Source organism: Rosa rugosa, chromosome 1, assembly GCF_958449725.1.
Source record: "Rosa rugosa chromosome 1, drRosRugo1.1, whole genome shotgun sequence".
NCBI classification, from domain to species: domain Eukaryota; kingdom Viridiplantae; phylum Streptophyta; class Magnoliopsida; order Rosales; family Rosaceae; genus Rosa; species Rosa rugosa.
Genome location: NC_084820.1, coordinates 27,640,838 through 27,668,335, shown reverse-complemented (window position 1 = coordinate 27,668,335; position 27,498 = coordinate 27,640,838). Strand labels below are relative to the sequence as shown.

The following is a 27,498-nucleotide window of genomic DNA, read 5'->3' as shown; positions in this document are numbered from 1 at the left end:
ATCCCGGGGGATTGTGACGGTGGCGGCGGTTGCCAGCAACCGAATGAGAATATGCCACAGGTCTTGGTGATGGCGACCACTTGGTTTGCTAGGGTGCTAGGGACTTTTGGATTTACTGCATTGAATTGGGCTAAGGGTTGGGGTCTCTTCAGGGCTAAAGCCTTTACCCAACTTAGGGTTTGGTTTTTGTAGTCGAAAAGATTGAATTTCAACTCTCTAGTTATTTATGTTGTTCTTGCTTGTAGGCTTGTTTAGTAAACGAGCTTAGTAGACTTAAAGAGCATTGTTAATCAGGTCTTTGTTTACTTGGGCAAGAGATATGATCCAAAACATGGAGTTGATGTACGTGATACGCCGTTTTCTTTAGGCCTCTATCAATGATATTATCTCTATTTATTTAGAAAAACCAAAAGAGAGAGAGACCTATTCCCGTGCAACTACTTACTTGGACTGGACTAGCACGATTGAAAGACCTATGTAAAGTACAAAAATGATGGTCTTTCGATTTGATGTACTCAGCCCAATTACTTTTGGTGTAAGCCCAAATAGTCTTGGGAAGAAATGAGAAAAATAAAACAAGCTGAGCCCAAATGCCCCGAATTTGCAGCTCTACACACACAGAGCCTGCCCCTAACCTGTGAAAGCGTATGCGTCGGAGCAGAGAGAAGGAGAGAGCTTCGGCCCCGCTGACCTCTATCGATGCTTTAGATGAAACCCAAACTCCAAGCCACACAACCTCCGCGTGAAGGTAGCTTATGTTCTTGTCACAAAAGTAGCAACCTTGAACCTTGATACTACAAAAAGTAGATTCCCCTCCACAAATGCAAGTACCCAGATGGAGAAACGTCTTGATACTCAGGAATTCATTGATTTCGATGACTTGTACACCAACCCATTTAGCGTCATTTCATTCTACTCCAGCTTCATGTGAGAAGTGGAAGGACAAATGGAACTTTGTGAGTTGCTCGTCTTTTCATCTAGCCAATGTGTATTATCCTTCTTTGTTATGATCCTCAGTTCAGGGATGTTTGTATTTTCTCTAAATGTGTATTTGTTGCGCTTGTTTGAGGCTTTATTGTTGTAAGAGACATTAGTTTCGATTTTAGTGTTGCAAAACAGAGGGAACCTATATATCAAGTGAACAATGTAGTTGTGGGAGCAATGCTTTCTTTCCTTTTCAAATCTTATTTTCTAAAGCACTGTTTTGAAATGCTTTATTGCTTATTCTAGTCATTTCAGTTCTGTGGGATTGTCCTTGCAATCTATACCTCTAATTTGTCTTGTCTCCTTAGTTTTTGCCATTCAGAACTGTTAATACAAATATAATGCATATGGAAACAATTGATTTGGTTTATTTCCATCATTTTTTTTTTCTGTGAAATCATGTTGTAAGTGTTCTTTGCTCGCTTTCTTGCCTCTTTAAAATGAGGATGGCATAACTGTTTAGTGTTTGTTTATACGTCCAGTCTTTCTTGTCATCTAGTTTTTAAGTTTGTTTAGGACCGGAATAGTGACATTGGCATGCATATATGCTGTCTACTTTGAATATTCATTACTGTGTTTGAACTTTTTGTTTCAAGTTATGGAGAATCAGTTATATAGATTTGTTGGTTTTCTTGTTGTTAATTTCTTGGTCTTATAAGTGGTCTTAGGAATCCTGGAGCAAGTTTTAGGCCATATTTATAGTGATTGGCCAAATTGATACATATGTATCTATCAGGCTTCGATGAATGTTTAGCTGCTTAAAACGTTTACAAATTTCTCCTCTGATGCTCATCGGCTTGCTAGAAATAGCAAGCATTCTCTCTGAGAATAACCATTCATATATTTTTGCAGGATGTGAAGAGTTCAGAACAACCATCAAAGGTATTAAATCTGCATGAACAATTATTTAGATTCTAATAGCGGAAATAGTACATGAGTTTTTGCAAGTTAGAGCATCAAAAAGCTGACACTACATGCATTATATTTTCCTTCTATTATTGTGTGCTTTCGCATCATAATTCTAGTTGGTATTGTTAATTTTCAAAAGGTGGTGACGTTGGCTATTTGTTGAAATAAATATTCCTAAGATTTCAGGTTTCATGGTTCATTCAAATTTGTAACTCTCATCTGTAAATTGAAGAAACTTTAATTACTCTGATGATCTCCTATAGAAAATTTCAGTTCCCAAATTCAAGTTTCATTATTGCTTTTTATTGCCAGCTCATATTAGTCTTAACAGATTCCCTTATTAATGTTTGATTTTCGAAAAGAAAATAACTATGGTATTTACCTCTATCTATCTTTTTCTCCCGCTGTTATGATATGTGGTGCATCCTTCATTTTTTATCCACCTTGTGTGGTCTTTCTTCTTTTTCAAAAGTATAAATCCTGGTTGGCCATTAACCTTCCAAGGTGTTTTAGCTATTGATTAAGCCTTTCATTCTTTACAAGCTACAGTATAATTTGAATTAGGTTGTCCAAAGGTAAAGATAAATGAATTTAGATATGCATATCACATTCTCTATTTCTTAAAAAAAAAAAAATCATTCTCTCTTTTCATTGATGGTGAGCTATTATAAAGCAAAGGGATTTTATAGTATGCAAACTATTATACCACTCCAGAGTTCTAATGTTCCATCGCATTGCGTGTGTTTTTCATAGTTTTCCAAACTGAAGCATCTCTAACATTTGAATTATGTAAATTTAGAATTTCGTCAGATATGCAACTCGTCACAAGCGAGCTGATGCAAAGAAAGCCCTTAAAAATCTTCTCTTCAACAGCGGATACTCCCCTAAAGTCTCATATCAGCACATTCAGGTAGAATGATTCTATTGCTTTTGTTTATAGTGCCTTGAGGTACTCCCATGCTATTGTATAACACAACTTCTTCAAATTATTTGTTTTACACATTATATTGAATTGCGGGTGTGCACATACCATGCTTGGAATGGCTGGAATGGCTCTTTCAAATTAAAAGTTCTCTAGGGATAATTGTGGACACTGATTTTGATTGAATGGCTATATTGTACTGAACTTGGTTTTAGATATGAATGTATCTTTATTTATATGGTGCCATTGGAAAAGACGTCTCAAACATGGTGATGGAGAGTTTATTTATGTATCTATTTTTGAATTTATTTTGATTCTAGAACCTAAAAATTGTCCTGTGTTGTCAATCATGGTGATAGTTGCTTAGTTTTCTAATGGCCTTGTGGATTCCTAGTTCTTATAGATGATATGTAAAACACAAAGGATCTATGAAAAGTCTATGAATCACACATGCACCCTTGGAGATTCACTCTCCTACACATTATTTGTGTTCCAAATTCCAATACCTCTACCCCATCATGCGTAAGAGGCAAACCATCTATCTCTGTATTTTGTTTGTTTACTGGAGTCTGCATGATATCTGCTAAATGCATATGACTAAACTGCATTTTTTTTTTGTGTACTGACATGTGTTTTTTTTTATTTTTTTTTATCCTGCTAAAAGGAAGAAGATGATTCAGGTAGCTCTCCTAAAAATCATAGATCAAAATCTTGTCGACATGCTCAGAAATCCCACCACAAGAAAATGAAACGTAAGCTTTCTTATGTTTTCTTTCCTGAACCTTTTCTTTTGATCTTTCTTTTCCTCACTTACATCTATAATACCACATATTAGCGTTTGATTATTATTATTTATTTTTATTACAATTCTTTAGTATAATGCTCTGTAATCTTTCTTTTGCTTTTGCATGTATGTAAGCAAACATCAAGGTGTTTTATTTTTTCCTAATTTAAACGGGTTAGATATGTTTGTGATAGAGATCTTGTTTTCGAGTGTTGTCTGAAGACCATATTGTAACTGTTGTTTAATGAAATCTGTGGATCAAAAAGTCAATGTGTACGAAACATAGTGTGGTTGTTACAGATATTCTCAAGAGATGCATATTTTGCATGGCAGAAGTTGTTAGAGATATTTTTGCCGGATTTGGATTTGAAATAGCCGAGTTCTTTATGCATCCTTTTGCTTGCTTAGTAGCTGGTAGATGTGTTGAACTTTTTTAAGGTGATAGCACTTGTTCGATTGCGATCTGAAATCCTTTCTAAGTGTATAAAGGAATTGAACCTTCAATAGGTTGCTTGCTTATAATATGAGTTCATTGAAGCGTTACAGAAATCATAAATATAGATATAAGATATGATGACATGTAAAGCATACATGAACAAGTTAAGAGACTGGAGTAGTTGTCCACTAAAGAACAAAGCTAATAACATACTAGCAGAATCCAAAACACCAATTCGATCCCCACAATATTTATCAAGATTCTTCTTCCACAAAACTACCCAAGACATGGTTAGCAGTTAACACACAACTAGGATTATCTTTGGTAAACAGCCCAGCCACAATGTGAATGCTATAGTGCTAAGAAACCAATGGTTTGGACTTCCACCCTCTCCTTGACAAATTATGCTCTGTTACCAAAAGTGGGTCGCTGGATCAATTCACAGGTATTGACCCTTACCATGAGCAACTATCCGAGCAAGAATTTCTACCTTTGTAGGTTATAGCATCTACGAAGCTGCTATCAAATCTTGTCCATCAGAACTCTCCTTTGGGCTTGTGGCATTTTGATGTTACGTTATATTACCTCAAAGATTTGTCATTCCAATCCACCCTTCAAGCTTTAGTATCCATTCTTTACACTTAAGTAGTTAGCTATATGTGGATCTCACTATACTTAACGTTTTACAATTGAAAGCACTGACTGCAACTTTACTTTTAAGATCAGTGGGTCTCAGTTTGCTCTTCCGCTGGTACTGTTGCCCCATGAAAGTTACCCTTTAAAGGGGTTGGTTCCTAGGTAGCATGGCAAATCCTCATTGTTATCTTTTCCTGCTACCTAGTGGTCGAGATGCTCTTGTCCTTCTGAATGAAATAAGGTGGGAAGGGGAACGAGATTGACTGTTACATATCTCCTAAATTATATGACTCGCAAGTAAAAACCCCAGAATTCTAGTTTCCACCTTATGGACTCTGATCTACAATAGGCTATATACATATTTTGTGGGTAAAAACATATATAATACATAACATATGTATACAGCTTGTAGTGCTGGTGTATATTGTATTATCCTCGTCCCTTTCCGATGTTTTCAGCTGTGTCTAACGTTTGAGGTGTATGTGACATATACTAGAGAAGGTAACAGATGCATGTCTGAATTATTTGGGTGCAGAAAATAGGAAAATTACTATCCCAAATTTAAAAGTTTTTTAAAAAAACTTGCAGGACGTGTATGAAGTAGCTGTTATATGTGAAGAATTTCTAAATATCCAACACCTGATCAAATATAAGAATATTTCAGAAATTTTATAGATCTCCTAGCGATCTTATTGCGATAGGCAGCAGATTTTAGGTAGAAAGTAATAACCTCATGTTTTTCTGCTGGTTGGTGGATTCAGAAAAAAGACGATTTAAGAGTTGCATGCATTATTGGCATCCTCACTAACTCTGATTTTTTCCATTACATCTTCAGGCAAGCTCAAACGAGAGAGTTTCTCTGATGATGAAAACCATCCTGAGACAATCTTTCAGGCAACATATGGCAAGAGATGGTACACTTGGTCTTTTAACTCACAGCGTGACTCTTTTCATGATTCAGCATCTGGATTTGAGTGGAGAGAGCCTTCAAGCTGGAAAGATAGAAGTACAAGATGGGAAAACATTAGTGATGTAGAGTCTGATGATGAACAATGTACCATAGGATCATGTTCTGATAGAAAAATTCTTGGTCTCCCTTCAACAGGTCCTTTAAAGACCGAAGATGTTAAAAAAGCGTAAGTTCTTTAGTGCTTTTTCCATATTTTAGTAGGAAGCAAGTCTATGATAAATACTTTAGGCTTTATTCCTCCCTTTTAAACTTCTTATTCTATCTGGCAGTTTCCATTTATCAGCTTTAAAATGGCATCCTGACAAGCATCAAGGATCTTCACAGGTCAGTTCTTGATCTCATGATCTTTGGTTAGTTTTCTCATTTAATACCCTTGAATGTCAAACGGGTATCAAAGGAATATTATGTTGGCTTGTCAGATACTATCTTGTCCAACAAGTGTGATTCAAAAGCTTTTCTAATTTTTTTCCGTTCAGATTGTATAGTCCATTGTCACTGTAATGAGTGTGAATCATTACCTATATAAACTCGGGGACCACTTTTTGTGTGAGCATCCAACTTACTTTGATGCTGGTGTGAGTCTAGTCTCAAATGACAAAGCTGCTTACATCCCTTCCATTTTGTTTGTGTAGAGTGATAGATGACTATACTCAAACAAAAAGAAGTGGTGTTGACTTTCATTTTTTTTTCTTTTTTCTTTTAACACCAATATAAAACATCATCTCATGCTTCGATGCATATGGCATACTGAAATTAGACAGTATGAAGTGAACTGAAGAAAGTTTAGAATTTGCCAAAAGAATATATATCAGCATTCACAGTCTTTCTCATCTTTTGAATCATCAAATACACTAAAACAAATTCACAGCTAGGAACTACAACTTCCTTCTACTTCATTCTATAAAAGCTAAGAGGTGTTGTAGAAGTTTGCTGTCTGCATTGGTTCTCCATCTTGCACATCATGGTGACTTGTTTTGCTTCACTCCTCTTTGTTTACCTTGTTCCCTCTCTGCTTTGTGCAATAGTCTCTCTTGTTTCGCACAACATTATGTCCAATACATTTTGTGTTTATCTTTTTGGATTTCTTCTGTTTCAGTCTTGAAAATCTGTTTCAATCTTTCATGTTCAAAAGTCTCTAACCTATTTGTGCCTCTTCGCAGGAAATGGCAGCAGAGAAATTTAGACTTTGTGTTAATGCTTACAATTCTCTGTGCAATGCATTATCTGCAACGTAAGCTGTTGCAGAAGGTTGTGGTTTGTGCATTAACACATTCCTCTGGGCTCATAATTACAATGGAGCAGCTTTAATGTATTTATATGATTAATTATATATATTTTTTCTTCATTTATCCACCTTTTATTTCTACTAGTACTTCAAGTTTAACAATTGACAGAATACTCGTACCACCTTCACCAAAACTGGACAAGGTACAGTTCGCAGTGTTTCATATGTTACTGTAGCATATTTATTAGACTAATCACATCATATGGAATTATGGATAAAGGAATTGCACTTAGTAGATCTTCCTTTTCATTCTTTCTTTATTTTTTTTGTGTGGAAAGAAACATTTCCATGTAGGCAAAGTAGGAGTACTGCACCAAGAAGTCCACACCCACACCTGGTCAGGCAAGCTGGACCAAGCAGACTATTCGGTGCCCAACTCATCATCGTGTGAGTGGCACCATTTCAAATTCAAATTCAAATTCAAACAAAATTAATAATGTCAGTAGTGAGAACTGAGAAGTGGGTAATTTCCCCGAAAGTTCTATGGTGTCCGGAGTTGAGAACTATTCGATTGTAAGTTGTTTGTGTCCGGAGTTGAGAACTATTAGAGTCCAGAGTTGAGAACTATTAGATTGCAAGTTATTTGTATAAGACAAATTGTTTGTGGTGTGTCTCACTCAATGAACTAATTTGACGGCTCTTGACTCCAGAGTTTCAATACTCTAAAACGTCACAGAACACTGCAAAGAGAAATGTGAAAAGGTCCAAAGATTCCAATCAAAGGAAGGAAATGTTCTCCAAAAGCCACACCAGTTTCCAGTTGAGTACATTCAAGTGATTCAACTTTCTGCCTAAAGTAGCGCCCAACTGAATCAATCTCTAGTGACTTTTTGAAGCTCACAGAACAACCCAGATTCCACATTTTACATCAAATTGGAAAGGGAGAAACAAATCTTTAAAATTGAACCCTCTCCAAATTAAGAAAGACCTCACCAAACCTATTTCACAGCAACTCATCTAAGATCTACTCCTCTCTCTCCATCCAACCCAATAACAGTGCCTAAAAGCAGAGCAGGACAACGGAAGAAGCCACCATGAACCCATAGATGACGATCAAGAAGCCGAAATGCAGAGCCCAGTTCCTCTTGAACTTGCCAAAATAACTCTCGGGTGGCTCCTGATAATGAATCTCGAACTCATTGTCCCCTATCCCATCAAACTCATGCCCTCCTCCGCCGTTGGCGCCGAGCCTCATCTTCATCTCCCTGAGCTTCTCGGTGGCCAAGCCGAGCGTCAGCTTGTGGCAGCGCCTCTGGTACTTGAAGCCATTGATGCAGCGGAGGGTCTGGGCGACGGAGACGTAGAAGATGAGGTGGGCGAGGGAGAGGAGGACGATGGGGACCCAGCAGTGGCGGCATTGGAGGCGGGAGGGCTGAGCCTGGGCGAGGAAGACGAGGGCGAGGAAGAGGAAGAAGAACTGGAAGAGCTTCTGGAGCTCCTTCTTTTGGAGGTCGATGGATCGCTTCTTCTCGAGGGTCTTCTCGAAGTGGAGCTGGATGATGGTGTTGAGGGCTTGGAGGGCAGTCTCTTTGGGGATCGAGGAATGGTGGTGGTGGGTTTCGTAGTCTGCCATTGAAGAACCTTAGCTAGCTAGCTTCACTCCAACGACTATCTCTGAGAGGTTGTGACGGTTTGAACCTTTGTTTGATGAGTGTGGTTGTCACAAGTGAACTTTGGGTTTTGGCTCGGATCTCAAGAAACTTTTTATCCTTTTGATTTTTGACTGGATTAACATACAGTATTTTTGACTGGATTAACATACAGTACAGCCAAAAAAAAGGAAATTTGTTTGTTTGTTTATTATTATTATTATTTTTTTTTTTTTTTTCAATCAAGCATCATTAGTGTTATCGTAACAGTTTTCACTTTTCAGATCCCTCCAACTTTTAGCAAATTACACATGTTATTGGGGAAAGTTCTGATAAAACTTTGAATAGGTGAAAGAAAAGACATCAAACAAATAGAGGATATAGTTGGTGAAAGTAAAGAACCTTTATATTTGAAAAGTTTTTAGTACGAGAATTTTTAATTTGTACCCAATTAGAGAGTAAATTTTTTATAAAAATATGAAAAAAAATTACAAAACGGATCCCCTTGAGATTTTATACAATGCTTTATCAAAAAGTAACAAGGATAAAATCTGAGGAGGGAAATGATTACACCAGATACAATTTTGAGAATAAGTTTGGCTTAGTTTAGCATAGTAATATGTTACCATATTAGCTTCTCTATAAACATGAAGAAAAAAAACGGTTGTAAGACTTGAAGTCAAGTACTCAATATCTTACAAGAGTGTGGACAGCCTCCAAGGGATCTTGAATTGACGCCTAACCATCTTGCTTATAATGAATCTCCTTCTACCTCAAGGTCAGTGATATGGAGCAGCTTAGCCCAAGGAAGACTTATCTTCAAGCCAATACCCTCTGCTTGAAGAACTGAAGCAAATCTAATAGGAATCGCACCACCAACTATAGCATTTCCATGATGATTCCTTATAACAAATCTTGCAGAAGCTTTACCACCGAGTAAGAACATTTAACAAACAAATGATCTATAAATTCAGAACTAACTTTACAAAATGAGCAAAGATCAGTAATGTTAGTAAATTTAGCCAATCATTCAAGAGTAAACTCTAATATCTACTAGTGCATAATTGATATCTACGAATCATCCCATGTAGGCTTTGCTCCTTACGTGGGAAGCCATCTTTCTGGTCGGTAGGAACATAAGATCAAACTAAACTAGCCAAGTGCCTTGAGAAGACAAAACACTTATGGGTACCCGCGAATCCCGCGATACCCAAACTTGTTACTTTGCTAGGGAACTTCCCTCTTCCACTCCTGTTGTATATAGGACATTCATTATGATACTGGATATTTTTCCAAGTGGATCGACAAAAGAAGCATATCATATCTTGATAACACTATGAAAGTCACGTGTTCAAATCTCACTAACATTAAGGTGAGATAAAAAATTATTAAGGAAACTAAAAGAAGTATTACACCACTCTTGATGGCAACATTAACATATAAAGATTTCCTCAGATTCTCCAAAGACACCTAGTGTGCATACGTGCCTATTACTGAATGTTCTCCGACTACATGCTGAGCTTTCATAATCCAGAATTCTAAGTCTAGAAAGAGATAAATTTTTTTTTTCTTTCATTTCAGCTCAGAGAGAAGATCTCTTATCTTCACCTCAACTCAACTTCTATAACTAGGGATTAGGGAACATTACTTCCTAAATCAAAAATTGCTCTGTCAAAATCACTACTCATTACTAACTTGGTTGTCCGAGTCTTTCATACTTATTGAGGAGTAAGTGACTTGAAAACTCATAGACTTCACCCATTCTTCTCAAGGCCTTCTTGACCAACCGGTCAAAGGAATTAGTTAAATATCAAGGTTACAAAAATTTGCGACAACGTACCTAGATTATAACAGAAGGGTAAAAAATGGAAGTCACCAAAGTATACACAATTTTTATTATTTTGGTTTTCATCACTAATCTTCATATACTTGTTGGCCTCTATGAACATTAATGCGAAAAGTCCGGTTATTGATAAGGCGGCTAGGTTTCGTCTATCTCTCTCAATCGGAACCGCCACTTAAGTTGCCGATAGGCACCTCCAAGGAACATCATCTCAATCTATATGGAGACCACAATTCGCCCTACAACACCACATTGCCCTCAAGAGAAGACCACCAACACACCGCTCCACCATCTACAATATGAGTTGACCACCGCAAAGCCCTCCACCGAGAAGATTAACGTACTTCAACCTCTTACTAAGAAACCAGGATCCCTTTGACCTAAAAACTTTCGCTGCCAAAGTCAACCAGATTAGCCATACCACAGTCTAGTTCAGCCTAACCGAGGCACGAACCTGATCCACCTCATAGTAAGATAAAAAAAGAGCCACTGCCAAACTACATACTTATCATCTCATTAGTGATTTAGTGACAATCACCAATGTGATCATTAGTAGCCTTATCCGCATCACCTTAAGATCTAGAGCTAGCCAACGCCAAAAACACTTACCGATCCTCTCATTGGTGCCAACGATCAACCAATCATCCCATCCGAATCAGTCAATCAGAGAATCCAATGATGAATCGTCTTGTTAGTGGCAACCGTCAACTCGAACACCACTAATACCAAACAATTCGACAAATAGGACAATGAAACATTGAAACTGAATACAAAGAAAATGATTTGAAACGCCATACTAGTCTTACCCAATAATGAAAGGCAGTAGAAATTTTAAGATTGTAGTCAACAAGGTGCATGCGGACCCTAATCCTAACCGAGAGATGCACTGAAAAAAAAGAGATTCAATATTATTCATGTGAAGATGCGTTAAGATGATAATTTATTTTACTCTTTCTTTTTTTTCAATGACAAAACAAAAACCTAAAGAACAAAACTTCTAACAACACCCCTTCCCAACTGATCCAAATGGAACGCTGAGGACACAGCAAGGGGGAGACAAAAAAACCACACAGAAGGACTAGGAGAATTATGAGCTAAAGCAGCAATGTTATCAGCAACAAAATTAGCTTTCCTATAAATATGTTATTCTTGTTATTGAATAAAATTGATGTTTCTAAATATAAAAGGAAAAAAAAATAAAAATAAAAATTCATGCGGGAAATGAAACTCAAATACTGAACTCAAATGCAACAGTATAGAGAAACAGCACTGCAACTCCCTCAAGTAGAAATGTAGAATCTCTCGTTGATAAAGAAAGAAGGATGCAGAATAAAGATATTACCACGAAGATAACTCCCTCAGTCTTCCCGATTTAACCTTGAATTTGCCGTTGAGGCCACTGTTCTGTCGCCCCACGCAATTCCCTCAGACCAACACAAAAAAAAAAGTAAAAAAAATAAAGATACTCCAATTCCTCCCTTTTATACAGCCAGCATTACAGTGAAAGGGTAAATAACGAACTTTACTCAACAAGCAAATTAACCATAATACACTGTGACTAGCTGAACAGTTAAAGAACGATAAATTTCATGAATGAGATTCATACTTTTACAAACAGGGAATAAACCATCCAAAAGCCACATAGCAGCCAAATACAATATCCCTCCTTTATTCTCTCCCTAGTCTCTACCATCTTCTATTCAACAAACGATGAAAGTATAGATTTCTTTCTACGATCCCATTTTACACTGCACTAAAACAAAACAAACTTCTCAACAGTTCTCAAAACTACGATCTGAACAACAACCATGTGGTAACCAAAAATTGGAAACCGACTCACTTCAAAAACAAGACACACCAACTTAAGCTTTCATAAATCACTTAACCTCAGCTCATAATTGCCACTGAAGGATTATCTTGTTCCATTGGAGAAGGATTAGCAGCTACAATCCGATAGCCATCTCCAGCTACATCTCCCACTCCCTCTCCACTTCCATTATCTTCTTGAATCTTCTCAACATTGTCACTATCACCATTCTGAGTCACTGATTCCGGCTGTTGCTGCTCTTCTTGCCCACTCATCATATGCATCAATAGCTCCTCAGGCCTCAATTCATAATTAGAGTCAACTTGATTCTCAGCCTTACTAGTCTTCTTGTTGTACAAAGCATCAAGCACATTATAATAAGCACATGTCTTTGAATCCTCAGACCTTTTCTTGTTGCTATCTTTTAATCTTCTGTAGTACTTGTTTATGTTCTCCCACTTCTCCTTGCACCTCTTGGCATTCCGGTCATAACCAAGCTTTTTCATGGATGCTGAAATCTCCTCCCACAAATGCCCTTTAGATCCATTTTCTTGATACTGCAAATCATAATTAGATCTCAGCTTAATCAAATCTTCAACTTCTTCTCTAGGCCACCGTGTAGAACCAATAGGCGTATGACTTCCACCATTATTCTTGTCTGGCCTTTCCAAACTCCTATGCAGACGCTCCCAATCTTCATCCTTTTTCTGCTTGTCAGTTACTGTGTTAGCCAAAGGTGAGTTATCAGGCATTTGAACTCGGACTGCAGATGCTTGCACCGGCAGTTGCACAGAAGATGATTGATTTGGTAATTGCACTGAGCATGCTTGCATGGGCAGTTGCACCGAGGACGGTTGATTTGGAATTTGAACTGAGCATGCTTGGCCTGGTGGCATATGCACTGAGGCTGCTTGTTCTGAAAACTTTTGCAAAAATGCAAGAACAGCAGCATCCTTTGCAGCTGCAACAGACCTCTCTTGAGCTAGCTGCTCTCTCTCTCTCTCAATTCTAGCCATTTCTTGCATCTTCCACGCCTCTTCTCTCGCTACCCGATCTTGTTCATACTTGTCCATCACCTCTACAAACTTGGTCTGCAAATTCTCTTGCTTGTCGATCACTTGCTTCATCAACTTCTCAAAGAACTCAGTTACCCTCCTCTTCTTCTTGTGCGTGCCTTCAGACTCTTTGCTTGAACATGATGTGGTGGGAGTCGAGTTATCAACAAAACTCGAAAGCTGGTGTTGAATTGAAGAACACGGGGGGATTGCATGGGAAACACCATCCTTTGGGATTGTTGCTGCTGTTTCCGCTGTTTCAGCTTGAACCGTTTCAGCAGGGGGAAGATGTTCAAAATGGTGTTGCTCTATAGCCTCTAACTGCTCAAAATACTTGTACGTCTTGCCAGCTGATCGACCACACCGCGTTTCTCTAGTCCTTTTGTGGTACTTGTATATGTTCTCGAATTTCTCCTTGCATTTTTTGGCATCTCTGCTATATCCAGCCTCTCCCATTTTCCTAAAAACAATCCCAAAAATTCCATCTTTCTTACTTCAATTACACAAACTTCTTAATTAATAGCCAAATAGTAAGTGGTAACTAATCATTTTATCGAATACCTACCGCACACAATGAGCTGCTGTAAATAATTTGAGTGCAAATGGTAAGAAAAAAACGCAGACTTTACCCAAAAATCTGGAACTTTAGTTTACAAACACAACAAAGTGCAAAGACACAAACTTTACTTCATTTTCTACCATATTTTCCGAGAAAAAAATCAACCCAAGTCAATAGCACAAAAGAAAGAACTGACCTTGAAACCTCTTCCCAGAGAGGCATTTTAGCGGTGGCTGCCTTGAACTCCGCGTCCATATCTGACCTTATCTTGAGCAGAGCCAGAGTCTCCTGCCGAGGCCACCGGTTACCGGCCCAGTTCCGGTAACCCTGTTCAAGTCCGGCTCTCTCTTCCTCCTCAAGCCCAACTGAGACGGACCCACCATCGCCGGCGACCTCCTCGGCTCTCCGGTCGCTTGCGGGCGAGCTTGGATTGGCCGGTAAAGTTGAATTTTCCAGCATACCGGAGGATTTTACAGTTGTACAGCTGAGAGATTTCCCGAGGGAAGAAGGTGAATTTGTGGAAGTATTGGGTAAGTGAAGAAGAAAGTGGGTAAAGGGTAAAATTGCAGAGGGTACTTTAAGAACTCAGCTCGGGCTTTTTGATTGGGTCTCTGAGTCGGTAATTGCGATGGTCAATTAGGGTTTCGTCTTCTTTTATTCCATTGTTTTTGGTAAATAAAGAAATGTTTTTTTTATTTGGAGTAAAAATTTAGGGTTTTTTTTTTATTTTTTATTGTTGGCCAGTAAAAACTAGGGTTTATGAGGACAAAAAAACAGTGGGTGAAATGTGATGAGTTACGTACAGGTAAGGTTATCGAGGTGGCGGGGTTCTGATTGGGTGTTGGTCAATTTGTTATTGATTTTTTTGGGTTTGATTATTGGACTTTGGAGACATATATCGTATTTGACATTTGGTCAATATTAGTTGGCTTTGATGGGTAAGTGAAGAAGATGAAACATCTGGAGTGGAGGGTAAAAGTGGAAATTAAAAAAAATGAAGGAGCTGGGAGATAGAGGGAACAAATTGGGGACAACCAAGTTGGTTGGGTTTTCTTTGTCCTGGCAGATAAATTAGGCTGAAAAGCCAATGCCCAGATAGATAAGCCCCTTTTTGGTCTTTCGTGGTGCTTTAGGTTCTGGTTCTTTTGCTTTCATACGGCTACTTTTGATTCTTTGTTGGGTGAGATTGATTTTTCTTGTGATGGTTTTTATCGGTTTAATGTTTGGGGTTGTACATCTCTATGTTACTGATTTACACCACGTCAAATTCAGTACCTTTTTTATTAACTGTTTTGGAAATGGAAATGGCCAAGTTGTTTTGTATGGATTTTTTCTTCTTCTTTTTTTTTGGAGAAAGTGACATATTTGAACGTCGATCTCAAGTTATCTTTAATGAATGGCTCATTGTGATAAATCATATTTTGTAACTGGTTTCTTTTTTCATCGTAACAAAACCGACAAACTAAATGACCTCAAAGACATTAGTCTATACTTACAAGACGAGTTTTCATCAATTTCTTTTCAACTAAGACCCGACTTGATCTCATATAAGGTAATTGTCACCAGACGAACGACAACCATCGATGCAATGTGTTAGGCTGAGTAGATGTCATCGCAACAAATGCGGGCAGCTATTAGCCAAGACCAGATCTGAAAAATAACAACGAATAGCTCATCACACACTTCCCCCTAAACCAGACCATCAAGCTAGGTCAACAAACCTAGATCGCGTTACCTCAAGTCAGCAAACTCAAATTGCTATAGACATCATACTAGAAAACTTTGATGCCATATTTTTTTTTTTTTAGATCTGTTTGGTGTTTGAATGAGGATCATGTCCTATTAATTTTGTTTTTGTTAATAAAGAGCTTCTTAATTATTTAGTTATGAAATTTTTTTAAACTGGCGGATCAATTAATTCACTAGTATACTTTTTTTTTTTTTTTTTTTTTAGAGAATTGTCAACTCATTGCATTGATCAGCGAAATTACACATAATGACAAGAGTCACTACCTAAATAATTCAACATTTGCTTTGTTGGGCAAGAAGAGAGAGATGAGAAGAAAGAGAAGGGAAGAGAGAGATAATTATAAAGAATGAAGAACGAATGTGTTTGTTAATTGCACTAAACTGCAACTAAATGACATTAAATAGTAACTAAAACGCAGCATGTCACGCTATATCATAACTAAATCGTACATAGTCATCTCAAAATTTGTGCACTCGATTACATCTTGAACTAAAAAGGTTCAAATTTTAACGAACATAGACTTTCATTTGCCATTGGCTATTAAAATCAACCCATCTTGTGAAGTTATGATAAATCTTCACAGCCAATAAAAAGAAGAACTGCACTATCTTTTGCTGGTGACATAAAGGTTCCACTAGGGCCCTTCACCAACACATTGATAAGGAGAAAATATCGGTGAAAAGATAATTTGTGCCCAAGAATAACACTTTAACTATTGTGTAGGATTATGCCCGTACAACGATCGACATGGCAACATATTATTAGATCTTACGTGACAATATATTCTCGAGATTCTAGGAAGATTATAATGAGTCCTAGAAAACTTTAGGTCATATGAACGAGATCATAAAAAAGTTACAATCTTGAGACATACCCTACGAATACTTAACTACCAAATTATTTTCCTAGCTATGGGGTATTCTATTGGGACTATAGATTATTTGTAAAAGCCGGTTCAAGTCGCGTTGAGTAGTAAATCTCGAATTAAGCATGTAGAAACATGAGATGGACGTGAATGTATTTGTTATTTGACGGAGCGAGTAAACTAAACATGACCAACGCTAGGAATGGATGAATGAAACTTTACCTACTTGTTAATCATATTACATTCCTAGGTTATGGATGCAACTGGTTTTAAATTTGAGGCATCATTTGTTATCTTGCCTCATAGGCAGGATCTTTAACCAAACCTCAGAAATCACACATACGACAAGTAGTCCTATAGTCTCTGGACGCATGTGTGCACATGAAGATACTTGAGTGCACAACAAGGGATTCTTTACATCCTAGGTAACTATGAAGGTAAATGTTCCAAGTGTCCCTAGAGATTTAATTTCAAAAGTCTTTAGCCAAATCATTATGCGGAAATTAATCAGGAGGATCATATAAATATATATTAGGGTTTGACGTACAAAAGTTTCATGTCCTAACCTTTTTTTTTTTTTTTTTTTTGGAAATAAGGGCTGTGCGGCTGCCCTCAAACCTTAACTAATGAAACGGATGAATACATAGGAGGGGACATGATGCCTAAACCCCTTATTACAATACACATCAAGAGAACCTCCCGAATAATAACATGAGTCTCTACAACTACAATGTATTCAAATATGCACCTAATAGCAAAGAGTGTCATACCGACTACTCCATTTGCTTTACAATAACGGTGACATATCGAAAAGTTAAAGCAGTGCCATAATACCAATAAAAAAGTAGTTTTCCCAATATGTTGCCAATTCGAAATAAAACCGACGACACGTCGTTTCATCCTGCCATCAGGAGGTTGCAACAAATGCATGATCCGCCGCCTCGATAAGGCAGATAAGGCATACTAAGTATGCAGACATGGACAAAGCCCACATATCCTTACCAAGAGTCGGAAAGGATTTATTGTAAATAAAATACAATTGAAACCTAATAATAGGAAAACATAATACCTAGGATAAAACCACAAGTAAAGGCCTAAACCCGCCTGACAGGCCCATAGCCACAAGAGAGGCCCAAACCTGCAAAACGGGTCCACGACCTGGGCTTGGCAGTTGTCTCCTGCGTGTGCCCTCTGAGATGGACCATCGCCACTGACAAAACACGTCGCCGACGATCCGCAACCGGCATCAATGGCCGGACCAAGCCACTAACGAATCCTGCCTCTTGTGAACACTGATGTTGAACCATGAAGGCCAAAGATCTCCAAACACAGTGGTCCGCCATGGTGCCCAGAAACCAGGTAGATCCAGAACGCAGCCCTTCACTAGACCGCCATAGTCCCGAGAAGAGTAAGGTGCCGGCCTCGGTGACCCGCATTGGTGGTTTTAGACATGACCACCAAAACACACTACTCCAAGACCGCTCCTTCTGGTCCCCGCCGCCACTCCGAATCCGGCCTTTACTTATGGGCTGACAACTGATACCTACGACATCTACTAGTCCGACGATAACGTCACAGGGACGGGCTGCCGGGCGGAGCACTACAACCTCCGAAACTCCAAGGTCGAAAACAGTTTCTTTTTCTTAGTAACCGCTGCAGGGCGTTTTTTCAACTTTAGGCGAGTTTCATGTCCTAACTTATATGATCAGAATATTGGTTAACTAGAGAACCGAATTGTATTTTAACCATAACTAAGGTTCAACATATGTTATGGCAGATTTGCTCACCTAAGAGACAGTTTTAAGGGGTTGTGAGGGGCAAATGCATCTCAACCACATTTATTAAATATAAAAGCAGAAATTATAACAACTTAAAACTGTGCATTTATTTTCAGCCATCAGATTCACTTGTCCCACACAGTCCCTTAAAAACTGTCCCTTAGGTGAGCAGGTCTTTATGTTATGGATCAATAAAACATATTTTAGGTAATTTGGGTAGCCAATAACCATTGTTAGATATTACTATATGGCTCGTAGATATTTCTCCATGTGATTCTAAATTTATAAAACAAGATTAATCCGATTAATTCTATGGAAAAATGTCTATTTATCGAAATTTGAGCTACACTAACCCCACTTGCTCAAACATCTTATGAGATTGCCCACTTACCCAAAAAATTACATATCTTTTGCCCTAATACCCAATTAAGTATTTGTTAATTATTTTTTGTTTATTTTTGGGACAATTTTGCCCTCTCTCTCTTTGTTACTTAGAAAGAGAGAAATCATCGAAGACTTCACCGGACTTCGCCGATCGGTGATTGGAATCTGGCGACCGGTGACAGGAGATCGAAATTTGGCGACCGGCCGCCAGAATCCAGTGACTGGTGACAGAAGCCCGACGACCGATTTTATTGCCTCCTAATACCCAATAAACTTTTTATTGCCTCCCAAATAAAAATTTATTGAGTTTTATTGGAGGGAAAAATGCACGGACATTATCTGGACACTTTAAGGACTGTCAAAATAATACCTGGACTTTAAAACTTATCAATGTGATACCTGGACTTATATTTTCTTGTCAACGTAGTACCTATGTCAACTTTCGGTCACGTCATCGTCAATTTTGATCACGTGTGACGCACGCGAGGCCGAAAATGAGGGCAAAAAAGACTTTTTCACTCCATTGAACCCTAAATGAATAGATTCAAAATTAAAACTAGTACGGAATAATTTATTATATTGAAAATAAAAGATGAATAAATTTTTTTGCTTAATTTGTTCTATCAACCAAGATCCCAATCCAATACATACTCCAAAAAAAAAAAAAAATCTCAATCCAATAAGTATGAACCTGACAATTCTTCATGTTCATCTTCTTAAACCCAGCAAAAAAGCCAAAAAAAAAAAAAGGAAATCCTAGCAATTGTTCATGTTATTGAACCCATTCTTGTTCATCTTCTTAAACTCGACAAACCCATTTTGGAAGAGAAATGAAAGATCTTGGAACTACCAAGAACCAAAAAGAATGAGAAATAATTTTTTTTTAGCAAAGCTCCTATGGCCCGATCTCAAGAAATCCAGCTTCGGCAAGCGGTTCTCCGCTGGGAAGACCTCTTCGAGGCTGATTTCCAGAAATTCAAGGACCAGTCTGATATGGACGACGACGACCTCTCCGTCGTTCTTGACATGCCACACCACCTGCACCTACAACTTCCTCGGCCTCTGGCCCAACTCTGATTACGCAGATGAGGTCATCATTGGAGTTCTCGACACCGAAAAATAAAGTTCTTACAGTTTCTTTCTCCATTCACTTTGTCTCTCGTCTTCTTTCTCCTCGATCTTTATCTAATTCTTACATTTTCTATTTTGTTTCTGTTTGGATTCAAGAACCATGGAAGCAAGAAATTAAAACCTTAATTACTTGATTCAAATGAAAGATGGCCTCTGAAGAACCTTCCATGGCTGCTATTTCATCATTTCCCAAACACCAGCCCCAATTCAATTTCAAAGAAACAAGCTTTCAAAGTCCTCGTTCAATCTCCTAATGAATGGGAGAGAAGAAAGAATCAAAGAATTATGGGTAATTGATGATGAATGAGAGAGAAGAAGAACTGATGATGAATGAGAGGGAAGAAGAATTTTTTTTTATTCTTCCTTTATTTCTCTCTCTTAATTATAAATTCATTTTTGCAGAATTAATTGTAAAATTCATTTAAATTAATTATTTTATTCATATTAAATCATGGTTCAGATAAAAAAGCAAGTTGAGGGCACATCAGTCATTTAGCTCTCATTTTCAGCCTCACGTGCGTCACACGTGGTTAACTTGACGGTGTCGTGACGGAAAGTTGACATCGGTACTACATTGACAAGAAAATATAAATTCAGGACCACTAGTGGAGAATAATAGAGCAAAACTCATTCAAAATGACTGATCCTCCATTAAATTAAGATTCCAGTACAATGTTGCAAAATTAAGTAAGAAATCAATTGGTTATCTAGACATGACTTTTTTTTCTTTGTTGAGAAGTATTTAGACAGTTCTAAATTTAAAACAAACTAATAATAACTAATGAAAACACTATCATAACGTGAGAGACTGAGGTTTTAGAGCTTGTTCTCAACATTTCTTATTGATATTGTTTTTCAGTTTTTTTTTTTTGCAACTGTTGCACTAGAATAATATTTTAACGAGATCACATTTTATAATACATTTCCTCAAATCATCTGTGAAATTGGGATTTATGATAAAATAAGAGATATAAAAAAGAAAAGAAAAAAGAGACGAGATCGATGAGCATTGAGAAAGGAATTATCCGCCAGGTGCGCGCATCGGGGTTACGGATGCGAGGGTGATCTTGTAAATTCAGTCCGAAAAAGAACGGCGGTCGGCTAATTACCCTAATTAAGTGGGCCTGTAATACGGTCCATCCAAGAAGAATCTTCAATTTAAGTCCAGTAGTTGTTGTTGAGCTCTGCTTTTAAACCAGAGGAGAGAGAGAGAGAGCAGCACACACTCAAATTCTGGGGAGATGGGAGTGACCAAGGAACAAGTCGAAGCTTCATTGACCTCTAAATTGAACCCTTCACATCTCGTAAGCTCTAATCGCTTTGTTTTTCGTATGCATATTCATCAACCTAGTCGTTTTTCATTAGGTTAGGTATTAGGGTTTAACATCTCTGTTCTGTGTGTGCAAATTCAAACATATCTTTTAAGGTTGTTTGTAGTTTTTACTTGTTTGGTTTAATTTTACAACAGGATACTGAAATTGAGTCTAATCACCTAATCTCGAAAGAACACTTTTAACATTCAGGTTGATTAAAAGGATTGCAGTTTAGTTATTACTAAGATTGTTCATGAAACAAGGAAATAAGACAGTAGTTTGTAACTTCTTAAGTGAAAACATGTGGTAGTGGAGGATGGCTGTACTAATTGGTATGGACTCTGTAAGTGAAATAAGTTTCAGGAAATTTTTTTTTTTTTCTAGGAAAAATAAGTTATTGGAAAACGTTAGCTAATCTTATTTAGTATTTGATATTAGTTATTGGAATAAATTGAAATTGATGAAGCTAACTGTTAGCTTGCGGGAATGGATACACTAGAAAGTAAAGTGGATTAGGGATAAACTTTGGAATGTGAAGTGGGGAAGTGGTCAGCCATATATCTGGGGCTTCCCTACCTCCAAGGGGCAACTGCTTTTGATCCGGTGGTGGAGAAGGTAATGTGATTGGAAAGTTGGAAAGTTTTTCTTTCAGGAGGATTATGTTGACTCAAATCAGTTTGTGTGTAGCAAAATGGTCAGGTGCTTAAATCATTAATAAGGAACTTTACTATGAGAGGGAGTTCACGAGGGGAAGGAATCATTGGCAGAACTTTGAAAAGTTCATGGTGAGGGTGGCTAATATATTGAAAGTTACCTCCACAAGTAATTGCCTATGGCAAAAGATATTTCAAGATGGAATCACCAAGAGTGTTTTGTTGTAAATCCTTTGCTAGGAAGTGGGTTGACAACTTATCTCTGCTTGAACCCACTCCTGTGATATGGAAGGGTAAATATGGTATCTGTATTTGCTTGGGTAATTGTTCACAGTAGGCCGGTAGGGCCAACACTTGAGACATCTTTCAAAGGTTAATATCTACTCCCTATTGGTGTAATATGTCTAGGGTTGTACCTGAAAGTGGAAGCCTTTTGTTCTTCATCACCATTTTGCATTAGATTTAAGGTAGAGATTGTGTATGTAAGTTTGATTGAGGTGGGTTGTCTCTCCATCTTGTATTGCATCAATGTTGCAGCACACCTTTTTCTGGGGAAGGGAAAACGGATGAAGTATCATGGAGATGTGGTGTGTTGGGTATGTCGTGACTAGTTTGTGTGGATAGGAATAGAAACCGGTGATCAGAAGGCACCTTGTACTCTGCCATTGTACTCATTTCATATTGCTGATTTGCCATTAGAATTTTGTTTCTTACAAAAGGAAAAGAGCATTTGGGATTAGTTCATATTAATGAGTCTGGCTATGTAGCTAACTTTCTTCTTCACGCCACTATTCACCTTGCTACTCAGAAATTTGCATTAACACCTTGTTGTTCTGGCTTGATACCCAACCAACTAGGATACTGTAGGGACACAGCTACAAAGTTTCTCACATTAAAAAACATTAGGAAAACCCTTACATCTCTTTCAAGAAACCCCATGTATCATTAAACGCGCCATGAAATCGTAAGGAGGCTAGTTTCCTTGTGACTGTAAGATTTTTGACCTATTAGATAGGGACAAAGGAATGAGCATCCCTCACTTGCACAAATCATCAATTTCGAGCAACAACATATACTTGGGAAGATATTTTATTACAAAAGTTGCTTAATCAAAATAGCTTTTCCTCTATGGACTGGGATAGCCTAACAGGAAATAAAGGAGCAAAAATGCTAATGGAAATAAATTCTTATTTGAAAAGCTAAACTAATTTATTCTTTGGCCAAGTGATTTTAATCTTTCAATCTTTGTTTAGTTGTTATCAACATCTTTATTAGACTACCGGTAGTTTTTCTAACACTTCAATGAATGATAATATCATCCTCTCGATTTTGGACATATTTTTCAGTCGTCTTTTTTGTAAAGTCTTGTCAAGGAAACAGGTAGTTTCTCTTTGTGGTCTGTATGAGAGTTATGGCTCTTAGATTTAGAGTTCACTATTGGATTCTCTCTTACTACTGCATGGCCAGTGGATTTGTGTTGCAAATGACTGCTCTAGTGTAGCCTTAGGATACAATTCATATAGTCAGCTTGATGCAGATACATTTTATTTAAAAGACTTTAGTGAAAGACTTCCATTTGCATTGTTATCGTACTTCATTTTCCATCCTTTTCATATTCCAGGCAAATGCTTGTGCCTAAGCCATTATTTCTAATTTATTTTTGAACTTTCATATTTCAGGAAGTAGTCGATACATCTGGAGGGTATGTTACTTGCACTTTAGATTGAATTTATGAATTTTCTCAGTTCTATTCCCCTTATCTTTTGTTCATTCAATAAAATTTGTTGCTGTCAGATGTGGTGCTAGCTTTGTTATTGAAATAGTATCAGAACAGTTTGAAGGAAAGAGGTTGCTAGAGAGGCATCGGGTGGTAAATTCTGCTTTGGAAGAGGAGATGAAGGAGATTCATGCTCTCTCAATAAAGAAGGCCCTCACACCAGAGCAGTGGAAACAACAGCAGGAGGCTGAAAAATCTAAACCTGCTGCTTAAACATCAGTATAAGATGTCTTAAACTATATTCTATAATGCTGGAAACTGTTTGGAACAGATTTTGAGCATGAGATGTTTCTTTACTTCAGTCTCCTTATAAGTTACAGTGGAATATGTGCTAGAATATGGTGCTTATGTTACCTGTTTATATATGAGAAATTTCTTTATTTTTGTTAGTTGAAGAAATTGCAAAAGACATTAGTTCTGTATTAAGATCACTGTGTTTGTGAATGGTTAAAACTCGTTCTACATCTCTTTCTGACCATTGATAGTTTCATTTGTTAAATTCTATTTTTGCTTGGAATTTTCAGTCCATAGGTTACATAAATTGACAAATTATGATTTTGTTTCGCGGATTTGAGGACTTGGAAAAGGGAAGTTATTCTTTTCCTTTGTTTGGTAACCACAAAGTCTGGAAATGCTTTCATGACATAAGGGAAAGTTGAGGGTAAACTCATTCCACTCAAACTTCATGGGATTGAGTTTCCCATTCCATTTCCCAGCATTAATTGCAATAATTTTGGACAATAATACCCTAGCATTAATGGCTTGAGTACCGTTGGTAGTGTTAAAAATTGATTCCAGGTTATTTTTATTTTAATATAGAATGGTATTATTAAAACATTGATATATTTTTACTTTCCTTTCTTGCACCAACCAAATATCGGAAGGGAAATTAAATGATCTTTCCTGGATGCTTTCCCTGCTTTACCAAACACAGGAAATGAAATCTGACAGGAACTTTAGTTTCCCTTCCCCACGGGAAAGACAAGAGAATCGATTTCCTTTCCGTGAACCAAACGAGGCCATAGTTAAAAGTGTAATGAACAGGTGCCAGTCCCTATGTTCAGATGTATTGAATTGAAGCTACTTCGGTTTGCAACAGGTGTCTCAAAGTTAATGAATTAAGATGAAACCATATGCAGAGATTGCCTACGTTTTATGCCTTTCGATCTTACGTTGTTAAGGTTAAGAGAAACTTCAACTAACATTACGATAAACAGAAGCAGGCAGTTCATTTTCATAATTCTTGGACTTGGTATTTTTCTTACACATTTCTATTTAAATGTATAATATACAAGTTCATGTACAAATCAGGATAGATATATAGACCTACAAGGCTACAAGGCACGGCAGGCATTGTTTTAACAGCAGGAATTGGTTAAATTTTGAGGTAAGAGCGTAGGACTATGCAGTGGGGTAAGAGGCTGCCATAGCAATGCCGCAAAGGCCTTCCGCTGCATCGACATCCCTTTGCATCCTTATGTACCCTTCTTCACCCCATTGTGTACCCCATGAGTTCTTCACCAACCAGTAGTTTGTCCCATCATCACTTACACCGTAGCCAACTGCTGTAACACCATGGTCTAAACTTGTTCCACAGGTACCAGTAAAGACGCCACTTGAATAGAATTGGAAATCAGATCCACTAGCATCAATGGCAACTGAAATAGGTTGACTTGCGACGGCCTTAAGAAGGGCACTTTCACTGTTTGCAGGAACGTCTTCATGGCCAGTTATTGAGGCGGCATGACTTGCTTCCTTCTGGGCATTGCATGTTCCATCAACACCGGTGTAGGGATAATTTGCCTCGGTACTAAGCCCGTGATTTTGATCGATAAACTCAAAGGCATCATCCATCAAACCACCTTCACAACCTTGATCTTCACCACTGGTGTCACAATCAACTAGCTCTTGCTCAGACAACGAGATTAGTTTACCCGTTGTAAGTTGAGTAATGCCTTCCATTGCTGCCACTGCCGAAAATGCCCAACAGCATCCTATATATACATATTTGGATTCCAGTCACATTAATAAGAAAGCAATGCAACGCAAAACAATCATTAGTACAAAATGAAATCATATAACATGTATAAATTAGATATACATGCTTACCGCATTGACCTTGATCCTTGATGGGAGTGACAGCTCCTTTGCTTCTCCAGTCCATTGTAGCTGGCACTGTGACATTTCCATACCTGAAGGAAGTGGTCTTTGTGGAACATTCATGCCCCTTGAATCCATTGCTCAAGGCTGTGAATTCTTCGTTTGTTAGATCTGCAAACTGATTGACACTTAATTTGTAAGTTTTGCTTGCATCGTTATTGGAAGATTCTATAAACGCCACATTTTCTTTGAATATCTTGAAACGACTCTCCTTCTCATCAATGCTGCTATAAGCACGTCCATGATGAGCCATCCATTGCTCATATCTCCCATACATTGACACATCTTGGAGAGTGCGAGAAGTGGCTTCAGAAGACCAAGCCCCCAACATGAGGATCAGGGCCAAACTTATACATTTGATCTGGTTGATGAACTCCATAGTAGGCTTGGCTTTCAAGGTAAAATGGATTAGGAGGAGGTGCAATGAAATGGAAGACTACTCCGCAGTTTATATAGAGAAGACAGACTAAAAGGAGAAAATATATATATTATCTCCGTGCTCTAGCAAATAATCTGCTGTAAGTATATTGACTGATGTATTTTGCTGTTACGGTAAGTTATAGGTATAGTCTACAACTCTGGCTATGTCCATATCATTTGTTCTGGTTCCCATTAAGTAGCATGAGGGACAATATGTCAATTTTTGTTCGGTATTTTATCTTTTTCCTCCTGCCTCTTATACCCAATATAGAAGAAAGCAATTCCGAAATGGAATGGAATGCTACACAGAAACCTACACAGCCATTATCTATATATATATATATATATATATATATATATATATATATATATATATATATATATATATATATATAGGAAAATTCTAGTATATGTGTTGACATATGCCATACATCAAGTTTTTTGAATATTTTAGACCATTGGATTTAATTAAAAGTTGAATATATCTGATGGTCAGAAATAATCAATAGTGGGGACCTGCTTACCAGGTAGCTTGTATAAACTTTTTTTTTCTTTTTTTCTTTTTCAAAATTCTGAATTACATATCTACAATGAAATTAAAAAACAAAAAACAAAAACCCTAAATTGAAAAAGAGGAGAAGACGAGGAAAAGAGGAAGAACGACAGTTTGTTGACTTATTCTTGTACAAAGCGAGAAAACAAAACCCTTTCTATTTCATATAAATTGGATGATGTAATTCAGGGATTGTGTGATTTGAATTGGATGATTATGTGCAATATTGACCAGGATTGAAGAGGCGCCTCAGGGAACAAAGTGAAGAGGATAAAAGGAGAAGAAGGAGGAAGAGCGTTCGTAAGTTTTTTTTTTTTTTTTTGAGAATGGAGCCAGTAGGCGAAAATATATTCATCGAAAGCCAGAATAGGCCATTACATACCCTTCCGCTGCCATTAACAGACAAGAAGATAGTAGTAGTACCCACAACGGTACATAGAAACATAGACCCACTCATTGTACAATCAATACGTAGACATAGCGGGGATCCCCCTTTGGTACTACGCCGGAGGCGCTAGATAGATCCGGCCCTCCCAACCCAACTCTTTAACCAATAAACCTAGCTGCCTAAAGACCTCAATTGGTGTACACCTAGATCCACTGAGAATTAAGTCGACAAGACCAGACCAAATGCAAAAAACTAAAAGCACAAAAGTGCCTAGAGTGTCCCTGTAAGCGGAACCTTATTGTAAAAAGACGAAAAGCCATAAACATAGACTTGGGCCAAAGCCAAAGCCAAAGCCAAAGCCAAAGCCCTAGCCCAAATAGAGCTCAGAAGGTAGCCCAAAAGGGAAGCCCAAACAGCCCAAGGCCCAGCAGGATCTGGAACCGGCCCAAACTTCACCTCCTTGTGCGTCCGTGCAGCGCCGTCTGCTTCCACCATCTGTCCTCCGAAATCCGCCACGCCGACCACGCCCAACCAAGTCGAGCTGGCC

General features: G+C 37.8%; 5 protein-coding genes across 5 annotated transcripts; 2 read left to right on the top strand and 3 right to left on the bottom strand.

The window, feature by feature from the left end:
- The first annotated feature begins 593 nt into the window (after nt 1–593).
- On the top strand, nt 594–6,992 carry LOC133724493 (uncharacterized). Its single transcript, XM_062151246.1, has 7 exons — nt 594–956; nt 1,837–1,866; nt 2,693–2,803; nt 3,480–3,567; nt 5,507–5,807; nt 5,911–5,965; nt 6,802–6,992. The coding sequence occupies exons 1-7, from the start codon at nt 822–824 to the stop codon at nt 6,874–6,876; spliced, it is 795 nt and encodes a 264-aa protein (XP_062007230.1). The 5' UTR covers nt 594–821; the 3' UTR covers nt 6,877–6,992.
- Nucleotides 6,993–7,617: 625 nt separating this feature from the next.
- On the bottom strand, nt 7,618–8,628 carry LOC133724494 (uncharacterized). The gene has a single exon (XM_062151247.1). It carries the CDS (start codon nt 8,497–8,499, stop codon nt 7,927–7,929), a length of 573 nt encoding a protein of 190 aa, XP_062007231.1. The 5' UTR covers nt 8,500–8,628; the 3' UTR covers nt 7,618–7,926.
- A 3,289-nt stretch (nt 8,629–11,917) lies between these two features.
- On the bottom strand, nt 11,918–14,415 carry LOC133724492 (trihelix transcription factor DF1-like). The gene is made up of 2 exons (XM_062151245.1): nt 13,976–14,415; nt 11,918–13,680 (listed from the first exon to the last, which is right to left on the bottom strand). The coding sequence occupies exons 1-2, from the start codon at nt 14,236–14,238 to the stop codon at nt 12,246–12,248; spliced, it is 1,698 nt and encodes a 565-aa protein (XP_062007229.1). The 5' UTR covers nt 14,239–14,415; the 3' UTR covers nt 11,918–12,245.
- Nucleotides 14,416–20,788: 6,373 nt separating this feature from the next.
- LOC133724491 (protein BOLA2) lies at nt 20,789–23,894 on the top strand. The gene is made up of 3 exons (XM_062151244.1): nt 20,789–20,991; nt 23,333–23,355; nt 23,448–23,894. Exons 1-3 carry the CDS (start codon nt 20,929–20,931, stop codon nt 23,641–23,643), a joined length of 282 nt encoding a protein of 93 aa, XP_062007228.1. The 5' UTR covers nt 20,789–20,928; the 3' UTR covers nt 23,644–23,894.
- A 746-nt stretch (nt 23,895–24,640) lies between these two features.
- Nucleotides 24,641–25,998, bottom strand: LOC133729625 (senescence-specific cysteine protease SAG39-like). Its single transcript, XM_062157187.1, has 2 exons — nt 25,540–25,998; nt 24,641–25,424 (listed from the first exon to the last, which is right to left on the bottom strand). The coding sequence occupies exons 1-2, from the start codon at nt 25,967–25,969 to the stop codon at nt 24,832–24,834; spliced, it is 1,023 nt and encodes a 340-aa protein (XP_062013171.1). The 5' UTR covers nt 25,970–25,998; the 3' UTR covers nt 24,641–24,831.
- Nucleotides 25,999–27,498: the final 1,500 nt, after the last annotated feature.

Coding starts and splice junctions, on each gene's coding strand:
- LOC133724491 (XM_062151244.1), top strand. CDS start 20,929: ATGGGAGTGACCAAGGAACAAGTCGAAGCTTCATTGACCTCTAAATTG. Junction 20,992..23,332: donor AATTGAACCCTTCACATCTC/GTAAGCTCTAAT, acceptor TTCATATTTCAG/GAAGTAGTCGATACATCTGG. Junction 23,356..23,447: donor GTAGTCGATACATCTGGAGG/GTATGTTACTTG, acceptor TGTTGCTGTCAG/ATGTGGTGCTAGCTTTGTTA.
- LOC133724493 (XM_062151246.1), top strand. CDS start 822: ATGCAAGTACCCAGATGGAGAAACGTCTTGATACTCAGGAATTCATTG. Junction 2,804..3,479: donor TCTCATATCAGCACATTCAG/GTAGAATGATTC, acceptor TCCTGCTAAAAG/GAAGAAGATGATTCAGGTAG. Junction 5,808..5,910: donor ACCGAAGATGTTAAAAAAGC/GTAAGTTCTTTA, acceptor TCTATCTGGCAG/TTTCCATTTATCAGCTTTAA.
- LOC133724492 (XM_062151245.1), bottom strand. CDS start 14,238: ATGCTGGAAAATTCAACTTTACCGGCCAATCCAAGCTCGCCCGCAAGC. Junction 13,681..13,975: donor CTCTGGGAAGAGGTTTCAAG/GTCAGTTCTTTC, acceptor GATTGTTTTTAG/GAAAATGGGAGAGGCTGGAT.
- LOC133724494 (XM_062151247.1), bottom strand. CDS start 8,499: ATGGCAGACTACGAAACCCACCACCACCATTCCTCGATCCCCAAAGAG.
- LOC133729625 (XM_062157187.1), bottom strand. CDS start 25,969: ATGGAGTTCATCAACCAGATCAAATGTATAAGTTTGGCCCTGATCCTC. Junction 25,425..25,539: donor CAAGGATCAAGGTCAATGCG/GTAAGCATGTAT, acceptor ATGTATATATAG/GATGCTGTTGGGCATTTTCG.